Source organism: Nelusetta ayraudi, unplaced genomic scaffold (genome assembly GCF_046127955.1).
Source record: "Nelusetta ayraudi isolate G7.1 ecotype Tasmania unplaced genomic scaffold, CSIRO-AGI_Nayr_v1 ptg000011l, whole genome shotgun sequence".
NCBI lineage: Eukaryota > Metazoa > Chordata > Actinopteri > Tetraodontiformes > Monacanthidae > Nelusetta > Nelusetta ayraudi.
In genome coordinates, this window is record NW_027466061.1 from 19,603,482 (window position 1) to 19,617,811 (window position 14,330).

Genomic DNA, 14,330 nt, shown 5'->3' on the forward strand with positions numbered 1-14,330 from the left:
ATTGTGATATTAATTACAATATTGTTTTTTATTTATTTATTTATAATTAAGGATATTACATACATTATCTGCCTGTTGTGTGTATCTGAAATACATGTAGCTTATTGATAATATTTAACTGCTGGAATTATCAATTTCAATATTATTTAATATCATCCTATACATTTTAGCAAGTTTCACCATGTAATTTAAAAGAATGAAATAGGATTTAAAAATTTTTAAATGAGTCAACCTGCTCCAAGGACACATTAACCTGCTGTGTTTGTCCCAGTTCTTCTTTAAACAGTAATAATCTGCATTGTAAAATAGACTCTCAGGGCCCAGAAAACTGGCAGCAGTTTCTAATTGGTGTCCCTTCATCCTCATAATTGACAGTTAGCTGGAATGATAACCTTTTTTTCTCTCCTTTTTTCCTTTTAAAAAAAAAAAAAAAAAAAAAAAAAAGCCCTTTCACAAGGCCCTTTTCTAGTTTGTTGTCTGTGTCCACCGGTCAGTTGCTGAGTTTGGAAAGCTTTTAGGCCGTGCGGACGGCGCTGAGCGATGGGCTCAGTTTACAGACTATTGCTGTTTGTTCGCTTTTGTCCCTGGCTATCAGCGAACATAAAGAGGGAGGAGGCCTTTGACTTGGGCGGCCCGTCGATAACGCTCCCTGTCTTGTATGCTCTCTCCCTCCCAGCTGCTCTCCACCCAGGATGGCATCAGTGTGACTGAGGTGGGGGCAGCTCCGGATCACATCTCTGCATCTTGTTCCTCTCCGCTACCCCCTCGCTCTGCTCTGACTGTCACACAGTGAATCACCTGCAAATGCTTTTCACACTGCACCAGCGGAGGCCTGACAAAACATGATCAAGTGCATAGTAGAATTATTTTACATTTTCAAAGCACCAAAAAAAACTATTCACCAGCAATAAGAGCTGTTCTGTTAATCAGGTAGACAGTTGGGGAATGTCTGCATCTTTACATCTTTACAAGTTAAATATTCCCCCCCAAAAGAAGTGAAAATGACAACAATAAATAATAGCAATAAAAAAATTAAAAAATATTTGCAACAATTGATCAGTCAGCAACGATCAGGCTTGTCCAATAATGTGAAGTGTGAAAAGTGAAACCCTCTGCGCTGCCCTACAAAGCCAGAGTGACTACAGTGGAGCTGCCATCGCCACAGGTCTAACAGGAAGGCAAATCTGTTTAAATAGAACAATTTGCCAGTGTTCAGTCATTTCATTAGTCAAAGGCAGCTTCCTGTTTGCCTTTGTGGGGCAGATGGCTGTGCAATCCTTCGTCCCTGGCTTCCACATATTATTAGTAATCCACTGCGGTGATCCACAGGCTGTGCCCACCCCAAATGGAACGTCCTTTGACTTTGTCACCACTGAGAATGGACCAGTGTGTCTGGACCTGTACTCCACACCCCAGTACAAACTGGATCAGCAGGGTGACTGCACAGGTGAGCTTTGTTTCCCAGCTCTAAGTACCTGATCGAACATTCCACTCTACTGTCAAGTGGACCATAAAGTACATTGCGCCACATTTTTAAAAGACTAAAATCACAAATGTTGTTGAGGATAATAAAGCATAGTTCCATATGAAAACTATATAACATTGTACAAGTTCAGTTTGTACATACAAGTTCAGTTTTACTGGAGGATTTGTTACTAGAAAGGAATTGAAAGTGCCAGAAGTTATTTTCCAATGAAACGGAAATAATCATTATTATGATTGTAATACGTTAAGATTAACTAATAAATATGTTTCCAATATGTGAATAGTTTGCATACCAATTAATAGTTTGCCAAGACTTTAAAATGTGTGTGTGTGTGTGTGTGTGTGTGTGTGTGTGTGTGTGTGTGTGTGTGTGTGTGTGTGCGTGCGTGTGTGTGTGTGTGTGTGTGTGTGTGTGTGTAAGCAGAGAAGAAGGATGTGTCTGTGTATGAAGTGTGCTTGAAAGCTGAGGAGTCGGTGTTGGAGGCCGAGGAGGAGGAGGCGTCAGAGGAAGGAGAGGGCGGCATCAAAGAGAGAGGAGTTGGTGCCATGGTCAAAATCTTTCATTTCGTCATGAAGCAGAGCTACATCTGCGCTCTCATAGCCATGATGGTGAGTACCAACGAGCAGCTGACATCTGCTGCAGCTGCATGTATGCCAGCGTCCCCTGCTTGCAAACAAACCAACCCAAAAAAACTCTCAGGTATCCACAGTTTTTATCACAGTAGTTTAGTTTGATTCCCGGCGATGTCTGTGTTTATAGTAGCGCTACACTCAAAACCCGAGTGAGTCCGTGGCTTGTTCTCTTCAGGCCTGGAGCATCACGTACGTCAGCTGGCTGACGTTTGTCTTCCTCATGTGGTCGTGCATGCTGTGGATGGTGAGGGATCGCAGGCGCTACGCCATGCTGTCCTCTCCCTTCATGGTGGCCTACGGCAACCTGCTCATCGTTCTGCAGTATATATGGAGTTTTGAAACCATGGAACCGATCTCTGGACTCTTTGTCAGGAAGAACAACCCCTTCCACTCACTTTCCTCCAAGGTGAGAATTCCTGTGCTGCCGGTATTGAATTAAAGCATCCCTATCAAAACTGATGCTCCGTGTTTAGTGTTCAGTCATGTCGTTGAATGAGTCAAAGAGCCTCTTGTCAGAAGCTTCTGAGACTGACCTGATTATGTCTCCACTGAAATTTATCCTTTCTCACCCAGGCTATTGTTTTGTTAACAGTGCATGTGCTCGAGCAAGTCTCTGAGATGTAATTGTTAATATTAAGTTTAAGGACCAGACTGGGTGCAAAACATTGTGAAAGTTTAGACAACCCAAATATTGTCTAGAAAGGTTTCATTTCTGATATATTATTATCTCCCGCTATTGTTTTGGCCACACACAATATGCTCCACGCAAGTTAAAGTAAATGCTAAAGATTTATTCTCCATCCTTTTTTTTTTCTTTTTTTTTTTGCTCATGCTGGCAATCCATAACATGTTATTCATTGTGTGTAGGTCCTGTGTCTGCTAAGCTTCTGGCTGCTGCTGAGGCAAACTCTCACAGAGAGACAAGAAAAAGTCCAGGACGAGAGCGCTGGTCTCTCAGACGTTTGTGTGGAGGACCAGAAGAAGAAAGGTAAAAGCTGGCTCTTATTTTACTTCCAAATATTGAGTCCACACTGTAATATAAAGTTAAGTTATTAGTCAATGTGAGTGTTTGCGGTTCCTCAGCTAGACGGAATGTATTCCACACAATTTCTGCAGTAACTTACAACTCTGATAGGAACTCACTTTTTTTTAGATAATTCACTTTGGTTGGATTCATGTTGGCTTTGCGGACTTTGGCATCAAAATATGAAGAGTTGCAGATGAAATATTTTCAACTGTAAGGAAGGGAAACCTATAACAACATGGGACAGGAAAGTGTATATTTCAGTTTTAGTTACAAGCCAAGATGCTGGCAGACTTTCACCTCGGAGTGTCTGAGAAAAGATTTTATTGAATCTGGAATGTGGCTCGTCACTTCAACCATAGAGATTTAGCAAGAAAAGAGAGTTAACTGTTGTTGTTTTAAAGCATCTTCTCTTATTTTATCATTGGGTTTAAAATTATTCCTAAAATTTATTTAGGTTAATGTTCTCAACCGACGTGTAGCCAGAGTTACATGGCCAACTAATTTTAAAAGAGGTTTTAAGGTCAATGAGATAAATTACAGGCCAGACGGGTACCAGTAGGAAACAACAACCTCTGTTATCATAGCAGAGACTGTAAAAATGGTCCCCATTGTCTCCCTGCTTGGCCCTCTGTATTTGGGGCTGGACTTGCGGAGTTAGTCACTCCATGATTCCCAAACGGAGCACTGCTGCTGCTCAGCGCTCCCTCAGGGAATGGGACAAATGCAGAGGACAAATTTAACATCTTTCAGGATGGGACAATCAGTGGGACTCAAGGGACTAACCCTTTAACCTAATGGGTAGATTATGTCCCAAATGCTAAACTTTGGCCATCATCTACCTTCAAATTCTCCTTGTTTAGTAAATACAGACAGCATACAGACAGCATATTAAATTGCTTTGTAAGACAATATAATGCAGTTTTGTGAAAATAAAAGACTGCCTAATCCAGTAAGGCAAAAAGTTAAAATGGGATGAGTTGGAGATGTTGAGGTTCCAAATGACTTAACATTCTATTAAAGCTCTTTACAGAATAAAAAGTGACAGTGATACATTTTTGGAAGCCGCTCTGATGAACGTTCTGTGCTGGAGCTTTAAGAGAAGTGTCATTGTTCAACTGCGCCAGCCGTCATGTCGTATCGGCACTGCTTGTTCTGTGTGTGGTCTCTAATTCCGCTGTTGTGTGTTATAGAGGAGTCGGAGGCGGGAGGTGAGCAGGACATCATGCAGGTCCTGGGCAGCATGGTCATGGCTCTGCTGGTCAAATACTGGATCTATATCTGCGGCGGCATGTTTTTCTTCGTCAGCTTCGAGGGAACCATCGTCATGTACAAGATCATCTACATGATGATGTTCCTCTCGTGTGTGGCCCTCTATCAGGTATTGGAAGCAGAGACTGTAGACAAAGTTGGATTGCTGTTTGATCCACTGTCTTCATGCTGAACTGCCAAATTAGAGAGTTTCACCTCAGCCACTTGAGTAGTTGAGTCGTCATCATGACTCAAACTCCTTTTTGTTGCTGATTTTTAGGGATGAGTGGGTAAAAGAGATGCAGAAAGTTAAATGCTTTTATGCTTTTGCTAAAAGAGCCTTTCACAGTTAAAAAAAAATGGTAATAAAGAAATTTAAAAAACACATCACGCAATAATAATATAAGAAAACAAAAGTTAACAAAAGTAGTTTAGAATAATAATACTAAATGAAAAATATATTTCAATTAAAACATTTATAAGTTGTATGCACAGTGTAAATCATATGTGATCACATATAGTGAGTGTCAACAACCACTCTGTCACGTACTGGTTTCTTACGTTCTTATTTTTTTTCGATTGTAATACTTGTGTTTACTGAAGACTCTTTTTTTATTTGCTAGACTTTGTTTAATGGATTTTATTGAGTTGCGGTCCGTTTTAATTAAATACATGCAGCTGTCTGTGTATGCACTGCACAAAGTCAGCGGGTCATGTGCGGGTTTATACCACAGTGACACACTATAAAGTTTCAATTTCCCAAAGACAAAATGAGGAGACAATTTTATTCAGTCATAAAACATGTGTGGCGCCGGTTGGCGATGCACAGTGCATTCTCGACTGTTTTTATCACTTGATTCAAAAATGAAGCAGCGCAGTCCTCCGTGTTTAATCTCCTCCCAAAACTCCTGCCCCATTAAACATGGTAAACATGCTTTGTGACGTCTAGGTGCACTTTGAGTGGTGGCGAAGGCTCCTCAAGTACTTCTGGATGTCGGTGGTCATATACACCATGTGCGTCCTCACCCTGGTCTACACCTGCCAGTTTGAGAGCTCCATGCCCTTCTGGTCCAACGTCACAGGCATGGACAAAGAGAGGTGAGCCTGGGCACCGACCAAGAAGCAAGGACGGGTTATTTTTGTGCAGCTCAGTCACTGTCCCATCACATCTCACATTTCACTTCTCCCATCTTTGTTCATGGCTGCCGGTTGGTCGCCGTTATGGATTTTCAAATGAAAGCTATTTTAATAATTGTTCTTAAACCAGATCCAGGTGTAGCACGAAAACATTTGTTTTAAAAAGCTCCTTTACCGAATGTTGCAGTACTTTACCACGGTTCAGCCAGTTCAAGGTGCTGCTCAGAGTCGATCATTTCGTGAACAGAAGAGTAAACCGTGTGCGTTGCTTTGGCAGTTGCAAAACAGTTGCCGTGGCTACGAAATGTTTACTTTGTGATTTCACTAGTCCAAGTCTTTAGCTAAACAAGCAGCAGTCTCTCTCCGGCTTCACTAGCAACTGATCATCTCTGGGTACTGAGAAATAATCCCACAAACAAAACCAAAGAAGAGCGTGTGGACTGATCTTGTCAAGAAGTTATTTATTACAGCTCATTAATCCAAACCATTAATTCTAAGTAGTAAATTGTTTATGATGGAAAGATCAGGAAACACAGTTGACCACACAGCACTCATTGTTTGTGTCATGCTGGAGTGAAGCAACTTGTGATGACATTTCTATTCAGGGACAATTCATCCACACACCCAACACCTCACTGAATAATCTCCTGGATGTAAGTGTTAGTCTAAATTTCAAAATGTGTTGGGTTTTTTTTAACGTTAAAAATAATCTCATTGTGCAAATGGTTAACAACACATGTACAATACAATAAAAACACAACATTAAGTCTTTAGCTTTGATATTGATTGTTATGAGCAGTCAGGAATGTCGGCTTGTAAAGAGGCTTTTCTTATTGGCAATCACTGTTATCAACATGAATGGCCAACCTGGAGTCGTACAACACCATTCATTTCTATTCATCACCTGCAATATCCTTTTACCAATCTCAACCTTGCTGACACTGAAACCTGGCTGATTTTCTTTAAAACTCCTTCACTCACATGCAGCTCAGCAGAAACTCTCGTCCAGTTCTTTCATGCTTCTTCTCCCCTCAGCTTGAACGACCTGGGCTTGGAGAAGTTCAGCCTGGCATTGCTCTTCACCAGGATTTTCATTCCCACCTCCTTCCTGCTGGTGTGTATTCTTCACCTTCACTACTTCCACGACCGCTTCCTCCAGCTCACCGACCTTCAGGCCGTGGTGGCCAAAGAGGAGAGCACGATCTACAGGTGAGACGCGTTCTGCACTCTCCTTCCTTTCCATCCAGTTGTTTAACTGACAAGCTGACAAGCTGGTTATCTGTTTGAGTTGTGTCTGCTTGAATCCTTTTCTTGACATTCAGATTTTAAGATACCAAAGAAAATTTCAAATGTATCAATAACGGGAGCACTTTCAGCACCATCACCTCTTCCTGGCGCTGATGTTGTAATGAATTACATCAACCTTGAGCTCAAGCCCATATGAAGCCAAGCATAGTAACCGATTCTCAATTATTTTCTCACACATTTCCATCCTTAAAATCCCACAAAAACACTTCTAAGTACATTGTTGAGACACTTTTCAGTATTTAATTCCTCTTTGCGGTAGAATGTCATGCCAAACAAGAACAAGCAGAGCCACATATTTATAAATTAGATTCTTTTCTAGAGTTTCATCTTCTATCATTTGCCCCCATATAATTCCATTTTCTGACAACAACAACAACAACAAATACAACAATCTCTGTTGGATAATTCCCCATGAAGCCGTCTTCTCTCATACTGTAGCTGCCATTCTGTTTTTCATCTGCTCAACATTTTATCCTTGTTTTCACCGTCTGCGCTGTGCTGAGCGTGGTCACAGCACTGCCGTGGCTCGTATTGACTCTCACCACCTTGCGTCTTTTCTGGCCTTCTGTCCATGACCTGCCTCCATCTCTCCTCTGTCACCCCCTTCCTGTTGTCCAGCTACGCTAAAGTCAGTGGGCGTGTCTATCTGATCATGAATAGGTGGGTACCTGCTTGTTTTCTGTGGCCTCCACCACCATCCCACCCATTCCAGCTTTCACTTCCTGTCAACACACCTGCTCCTCCACTCGTCCCCGTCAGCCTCTTTATGCTCATGATGATTCTCTGATCTTCCCATATCTCCTCTCCTTCAATTTAGGTATTATTTATGACATGACTGGAATAATTTTTCTTTTCACAGGTTGTGTATTTTGTTGTTTCGCCTGTAGCCTTTAAATTTTGGGTTTTCCTCCCGCCCTAGATTTCCTCAACCCATCCTTAGTAAAACCCTACTATTCCTCTTGTCAGACGGCATGTTTGTATCTCAAATAATCGGTTCTTCCCTTTCAGTATTTTGCCATCCCCTGGTTTATGCACTGAGTCTCCGTAAAATTTCACCCTTCTTTTAAAAAGCTCACCAACCCCAAACCGCTGGAAGCCTTTGGACAGTGTTCGTGCATTTTGTTCAAACTGCTCGGATGTCTGTTCAGAGCCCCCCCCGACCCCACGTCCACCCTGAAGTGTCAGTTTCAGCCTGCCTTTGTCAGTTTTTCAACGCACTGTTTATCTTGACTCCTGTGTAACTTTATTGTTCTGAGCAGCATCAAGCAAAAAATTCCCACTCCAGTGAGCAAGTAAGTGTGACCACCAGAAAAAAAAAAAAAAATGCTTGCCTTGATATGCGGCCGGTTCATGCAAGACAATCCCTACCTTTGACCTCGCACCACTGCTTGACAGAAATTCTTAAAGGGTTCATGCCTCTCTTCAGCTGCTGCCATTTATCTGCTGTAAGAAGAAAATCCCTCTGACTGACCAAAAAAAAAACCCCAAAAAGTCAGACCACAACAAACCAACTCAGATTGCTCCAAAGAATGCAGATGGAATGTGCACTGCTGTTGGTTCCAATGCCTGATGAAACGCTGCTGTGCTGTTCAGCTAGTGAACGCAGGACCGATGGTTCTCATCCTGATGTTTGCACAAAAGCATTTTTCAACCTCACCTGAACAAGATGTAGGAGTGTGTGTTGTGTTTGTACACTTATGAGGACAGAGTACTTATCAAAAGGGCAATTCATATTTCACAAGTTATTTTTAATTATTCGTTTTAGAATTAGATTATATTAGATTTGATTAAAGTGAAGTGGAAATCAGATTCAAGTGTTCTGTGTACATATATATTTATGAAAAGAAAATAGGAAATGTGTGAAACATTTATATCTTTTTGTAGTAGATTAAAGTCCACAAATGTGATGAAGTGTCTAATGATAGAAAACAGAAGTTCATTGTTTTTATTTTGCTCTTCATCACTGAATACTGTCGTTGATATTTGGCGGTCTGAAGAGATCAGGTATTTTCTGTCTGAAATACATTTAACTAGCACATCTCCGTAAGAGATGGTTGAAACAAGGGTTAAATTAAGACAATCTTGTAGTTCTTTATAATTAAAAAAAAAAAAAAAAAAAAAAACCCTAACATTAATATTCTGAGCTATATCCTGCACTTAAATCTTCTGGGGGATGATGTGTTACATCTGTTAACTTTTCTTACGAGTCCAACGTTTGAATAAAGTTTGAGATCAGTGTCATGATTTTGGATTAGGATCAAAAGATTTTCAATAGCTAACAGGATATTGTGAGACGTAGCTTGACTATAAATGTTTTGTGACTTCGGTGATAGTAAAAAAAAAAAAGCACTAAGAGAATGAGAAATCATTATTAAATGTCCTCACAAGTGTATAAATACAGATGTCTGTGTGTGTGTATCTACACGTATGTCTTAGTGAACAATAACTTGTATTATGCCATCAGACTGGTGCACCAGGAGGATAGCCTGGCAGACCTCACCATGCTCAGTGCCAGCTCAGTGGAGGCCACTCTGCCCAGGGAGGAGCAGGAGCTGCTGGAGCGGCAGGAGGAGGAGCAGCAGCAGGAGCAGGAGAAGGAGAATCAAGCTCTGGTGGTGGTGATGCCTGACACTGACGCCACTGGCAGTAAGACCAAGAGCCTCTCTGACCAGCGGCAGTCCAGCACAGACGAGAGCCACTACTGCAGCACTGGAACAGAGCAGGAGCCCAGCACCGAGCAGAGCTCAGGTACCCCATCAGTCCTCGAGACGGCCTCCATGGGATTATTAATTAGAGGTTGAGTGTATAAAATCACAGTATTTATCAAGAAAATAAAATAAATTTAAACTTCAGCCTAATAAACCACATTTGTAGTGCAACTTCCTATTGAAATGTAGGGTTATGGGTTTTGTTGAATTAATTTGAAGCAAAATTCTGACAAAGATGTCTCAGAAAAGTGAGTTTCTGATTTCTGATTTAAATAATTTGACACATGCTATAATAGGGAAAAACATTCATGTGTTTCACAGTGGACATAATGATTTCTGTGTCTTCCCCTCGTTAGACCTGAAGAATAAGTGGCACCTGGTGGTCGACCGCTTGACCGTCCTCTTTCTGAAGTTCCTGGAGTATTTCCACAAGCTGCAGCTCTTCATCTGGTGGCTTCTTGAGATCCACATCATCAAGATATTGTCCTGCTACATCGTCCTTGTCTCTTTGAAAGAGGTGTGGGGGCCAGTGTACGATCTCAGGAGTTACCTGCTATCAAAAGAGGCAGTGATCTTTACTTCCTATGCCGTCTCTGAAGCAACTGAATTGATTCGCTAGTGCCACACTCAGATTTTCTCTGCAACATTTTTTTCCTGTATTAAAAATCACAGATTGATTCTGATCAGTTTAGGAGGAAACTGCCTCCTGGAAACCAAGCTGCTGTCTTTTGTCATTTTTTTCACTTTGTTCTTTTATCTCTGCAGGTGTCTCTGCTCAATTTTGTCTTTCTGGCATCCTGGGCATTTGCTCTGCCCTACAGCCAGTATCGGCCCCTGGCTTCCAGTGTTTGCACCGTGTGGACGTGTGTCATCATCGTCTGTAAAATGTTGTACCAGCTCAAGTCCATAAACCCGCCGTCATACTCCAAGAACTGCTCCATGGTGATTAGAATCAGAGTGAAAAACCATGCCTGTCTTTACTGTAGGCGTTTACAGCATGTAGTGATATGTTGTAAGCTCAGTTATGTATCAAACGTTATTTCTTTTTTTTAGTCGATACAATTTGTCAGAGGTTTGCATTGTTAATTCCACACATTTTCTGTCCACAGCCTGAAAGTTACTCAGAATCCCAGAAAACTGAGATGCAGGATTCTCTGCTATACAAGGAACTAGTGGAGCCGGCACACTGGGTGGGCCTGAGGAAGTGTGACGACCTGCTGGAATACCTCAGGGTGAGAGGGACAAAACACATGAATTCCTAGTAAATAGAAGGAGAATTTTTAATATTATTATCATTAAACTTATACTCAACAGAAAGTAGTCTTATGATTACTACCCTGTCACATCTGTCAGTATTAAATAGGACAAAAAGTGTGTGTGTGTGTGTGTGTGTGTGTGTGTGTGTGTGTGTGTGTGTGTGACCAAGAGAAGATATATGATCCTCAGTTGACTCAACTTCTTGGGCAGTTTCCTTTTATTTAAAAAAAAAAAATGGATTTTAAAACATAAATATATTCAGAGAGAAAATGCTGGACACACTATTCAATTCATTCATTCATTCATCTTCCATACCTGAGCTCAGGGTCACTGGGGTCTGCTGGAGCCTACCCCAGCTGTCATAGGGTGAAGGCAGGGTGACACCCTGGACAAGTTGCCAGTTCATCGCAGGGCCACAAAGAGACAAACAACCATTCACACTCACATGCACACCTATGGACAATTTAGAGTGTTCAATTGACCTCACATGCATGTTTTTGGAGTGTGGGAGGAAGCCGGAGAACCTGGAGAGAACCCACGCAGACACACAGAAAGGTCCCAGGCCCGGGGCCCGGAATCGAACCCACAACCTTCTTGCTGTGAAGCAGCAGCGCTAACCACTGCGCCACCATGTCGCCCCTATTCAATTCAATAATTTCAATACTTTTTTTTTTTACTAGTCATGATAGAAACTGGGCTATGGTTTTTATTTTTGTGGAATAAATTTGGGTCACGACTTCATTATAAGCAACAATTGTGACTAATAAACATTTCTATTTACATAAGCGACAGACCCATTAATAAGGAAGTGGCCTTGTTCAAGATGTTGAATTCTCTCTGTGCAGAACAACCTGCTGATGCTTGCCCTGCTAGCGTTTGAGGTGACAATCTACCGCCATCAGAAATACTTCAGACTGAGGAACAAACTGTCTCCGCCGGCTGCGCGCATTATTTTCCATGACATCACGCGGCAGCATCTGGACATTGGCATCGTCCGCTTCGCCAAATATTTCATCAACTACTTCTTTTACAAGTTCGGCCTGGAGGTATTTTGAAGACAAGTGAACAAGGTTTTAGATGTTCCAATGTTTCGATGTTGAGGACTACCTCAACAGCAGTGTACGTGTCTCCTCCATCTCCTAGACATGCTTGCTTTTGGGCGTCAATGTCATCGGCCAGCGGATGGACTTCTACGCCATGCTACACGCCTTCGCTTTGATAGCGGTCATGTATAAACGCCGGAGGAAAGCCATCGCTGAGATCTGGCCCAAGTACTGCTGCTTTCTGGCCTGCATGCTGACCTTCCAGTACTTTGTATGCATTGGAATCCCACCCGCAGCATGTAAAGGTAGGTCTCATTTCCCTTTGTAAGATAGCGTTTAAAGAACGATTAGATTCGCAGGACAAGTTCAGGAAGTCCACTAAAAGCCAGTTAATGCACTGATTCATTTTGTTGCACTGATTTATTTCTGCTTAAATGTTATCTAACAGCTGTGGCCTATACCAAATTTCATGTTCATATCTATTCTGTCCGATTTTCTTTGTTTATAATGTTCTCTTCACCCATGACTTACCTGTGGACCTTACCTAGAGGAGCCGAAGGTGGTCGAACGTACTTCAACAAATTGGTTATAAATGTAAAATGCACTTTTATATAAAAGTGTCACAACTGCAGCCTTATGCTCATCCTCATGCTTCAGCGTGAGCTCAGTAACGCACTGTATTGTTTCTCTTTCCTTCTGTGGCTTTACAGGGCCGTTTGAAGCCCTAACTTCTTGTTCTGTCACAACCAAAGGGAAGCTGATTGGCTCCACATGGCCAAGACAGACTAATGTTATCATTGGATGCCTGTTAGTTTGGCTCAGGGTTGGTTTGAAGTGCAACACCGGCAAGATTTCAGACTCAAACTTTCACTCAGGATCAAATTCACCGGCAGTTAAAATCCCAGTACATTAAAGGCACTGTCTGAGTTTTTGGAGTGCATAATAATGAGAAAGTGCATTGCAGACAATGTTCATCTAATCTCTGTTTGCTGATGTTCCTTTGAATCCCGCATCTTCAAAGTCATTTTTGTATTACAAATATTTGTATTTTTGTACTCTTTTTTTTTTTTTATACTTTCTTGTGTCGCAGTGTAACGTGCTCCCATTACCATCATGTTCCTTTATGTTATTGCTTACTTCACAGTACTTCACAACTGCCCACTGACCCTGCTTCTTAAATTCCAGACTATCCTTGGAGGTTTCCCAGCTCTTCAACCGACTCTAATGTGGTCAAGTGGCTCTATGTCCCGGATTTCAAAACCAAACCCAATTCATCCTTTCTTATTTGTACGTCCACTCTCTTGGAACATATGACCCACAGTTATGCAACTACTGGATAAAGAGTCATTCTTTTTCTCTTCTCTTCTAGATGACTTCATGTTGCTGCTGTGTGCCTCTCTCCAGAGGCAGGTCTTCGATGACGAGAACAAGGCGGCAGTGCGCCTCATGGCTGGAGACAATGTGGAGATCTGCCGAGACCTGGACGCAGCGTCCTTCAGCGTCCATAACCCCGTCCCTGACTTCATCCACTGCAGGTGCAGTGGCTCACACTGAAATTAGTTTTTCATTTTACCAATGTTCATCTCAAAACCAGTAAGGAGCTGCGCTTTCTAATTTTGGTGTGTGTGTGTGTGTGTGTGTGTGTGTGTGTGTGTGTGTGTGTGTGTGTGTGTGTGTTTGTGTGTGTGTGTGTGTGTGTATTAAGATATTTTGGTGATTCTAAGAAGTGTGTTAATCACTGTGCTTCCTTAGTTGAGTAGCTCTACAGTAGATGGGTTGAGTCCAAGTATTGAGGCCAGAATTTCTTTCTTCATTTTTTTTTATTCAAAAAAACAAAGGATTGTTTATGGACTGACTGCCACTGTGAGTCATGCCCAAGAGAGCCATCTTGCAGTGAAATGTTTTTGTTACTTTGCTGCTAGTTTTACCTAGCAAGCCCACCCTGCGCTCTCTCTTCTCAGCAAGGCTTGCATTTTGCGTGTCTGAAGAAACATCATGGTTTTGAGATATAAAGATTTAATTCTGTTGTTTTATAGTCAACGTTCAATTTGAGTCTTTATTTGACTGTCCTCGAGAAAAGACATGCGTTACTATTACTGAAGTAAACCTGTTTTGACATGAAAAACTCTCTCTAAACTCTTCTTGTGCTTTAATGGCTGAAGCCAGGCTGTTCAGACAGACGGCCACTCTGAAGAACGCTGCTGGTGGGCTGTGCTGATAACTGCGTGACTGTAGGTGGTCCTGAACAAGGGCACGCTCACTCAGCAAAAAAAAACAACACCACTGGCCATGTGTCACCACAGCAGAATGATTTGATTGATTCACATAATTCACAACTTGGGCTGTTACGTATCTTACGTTTCAAGAAATATAGCAAAAGAGGATATTTTGGAGGCAGGGAAGCGGCCGCTTCATACGAGACACGGCGAGCGCATCCTGACCTGTCCGCAGTCATTGATTTTATGCGCTTCACATTCCACTGTT

The 14,330-nt window shown here is 41.9% G+C and overlaps 1 protein-coding gene across 2 annotated transcripts in view; it reads left to right on the top strand.

Moving 5' to 3' along the window:
* The window catches only part of piezo2b (piezo-type mechanosensitive ion channel component 2b), a 62,374-nt gene that overhangs the window by 25,799 nt on the left and 22,245 nt on the right, over positions 1–14,330 (top strand). The window contains exons 10-27 of one of the 2 annotated variants that reach the window (XM_076021741.1): positions 677–712; positions 1,330–1,447; positions 1,910–2,094; positions 2,294–2,524; positions 2,986–3,106; positions 4,336–4,523; positions 5,343–5,491; positions 6,566–6,739; positions 7,457–7,498; positions 8,098–8,130; positions 9,303–9,586; positions 9,903–10,063; positions 10,312–10,488; positions 10,656–10,778; positions 11,649–11,849; positions 11,947–12,151; positions 13,032–13,133; positions 13,216–13,381. In XM_076021741.1, coding sequence (XP_075877856.1) covers positions 677–712; positions 1,330–1,447; positions 1,910–2,094; positions 2,294–2,524; positions 2,986–3,106; positions 4,336–4,523; positions 5,343–5,491; positions 6,566–6,739; positions 7,457–7,498; positions 8,098–8,130; positions 9,303–9,586; positions 9,903–10,063; positions 10,312–10,488; positions 10,656–10,778; positions 11,649–11,849; positions 11,947–12,151; positions 13,032–13,133; positions 13,216–13,381 — 2,696 coding nt within the window. The remainder of the gene's footprint in view (positions 1–676; positions 713–1,329; positions 1,448–1,909; positions 2,095–2,293; positions 2,525–2,985; positions 3,107–4,335; positions 4,524–5,342; positions 5,492–6,565; positions 6,740–7,456; positions 7,499–8,097; positions 8,131–9,302; positions 9,587–9,902; positions 10,064–10,311; positions 10,489–10,655; positions 10,779–11,648; positions 11,850–11,946; positions 12,152–13,031; positions 13,134–13,215; positions 13,382–14,330) is intronic. The other variant, XM_076021743.1, reaches the window with a different exon arrangement.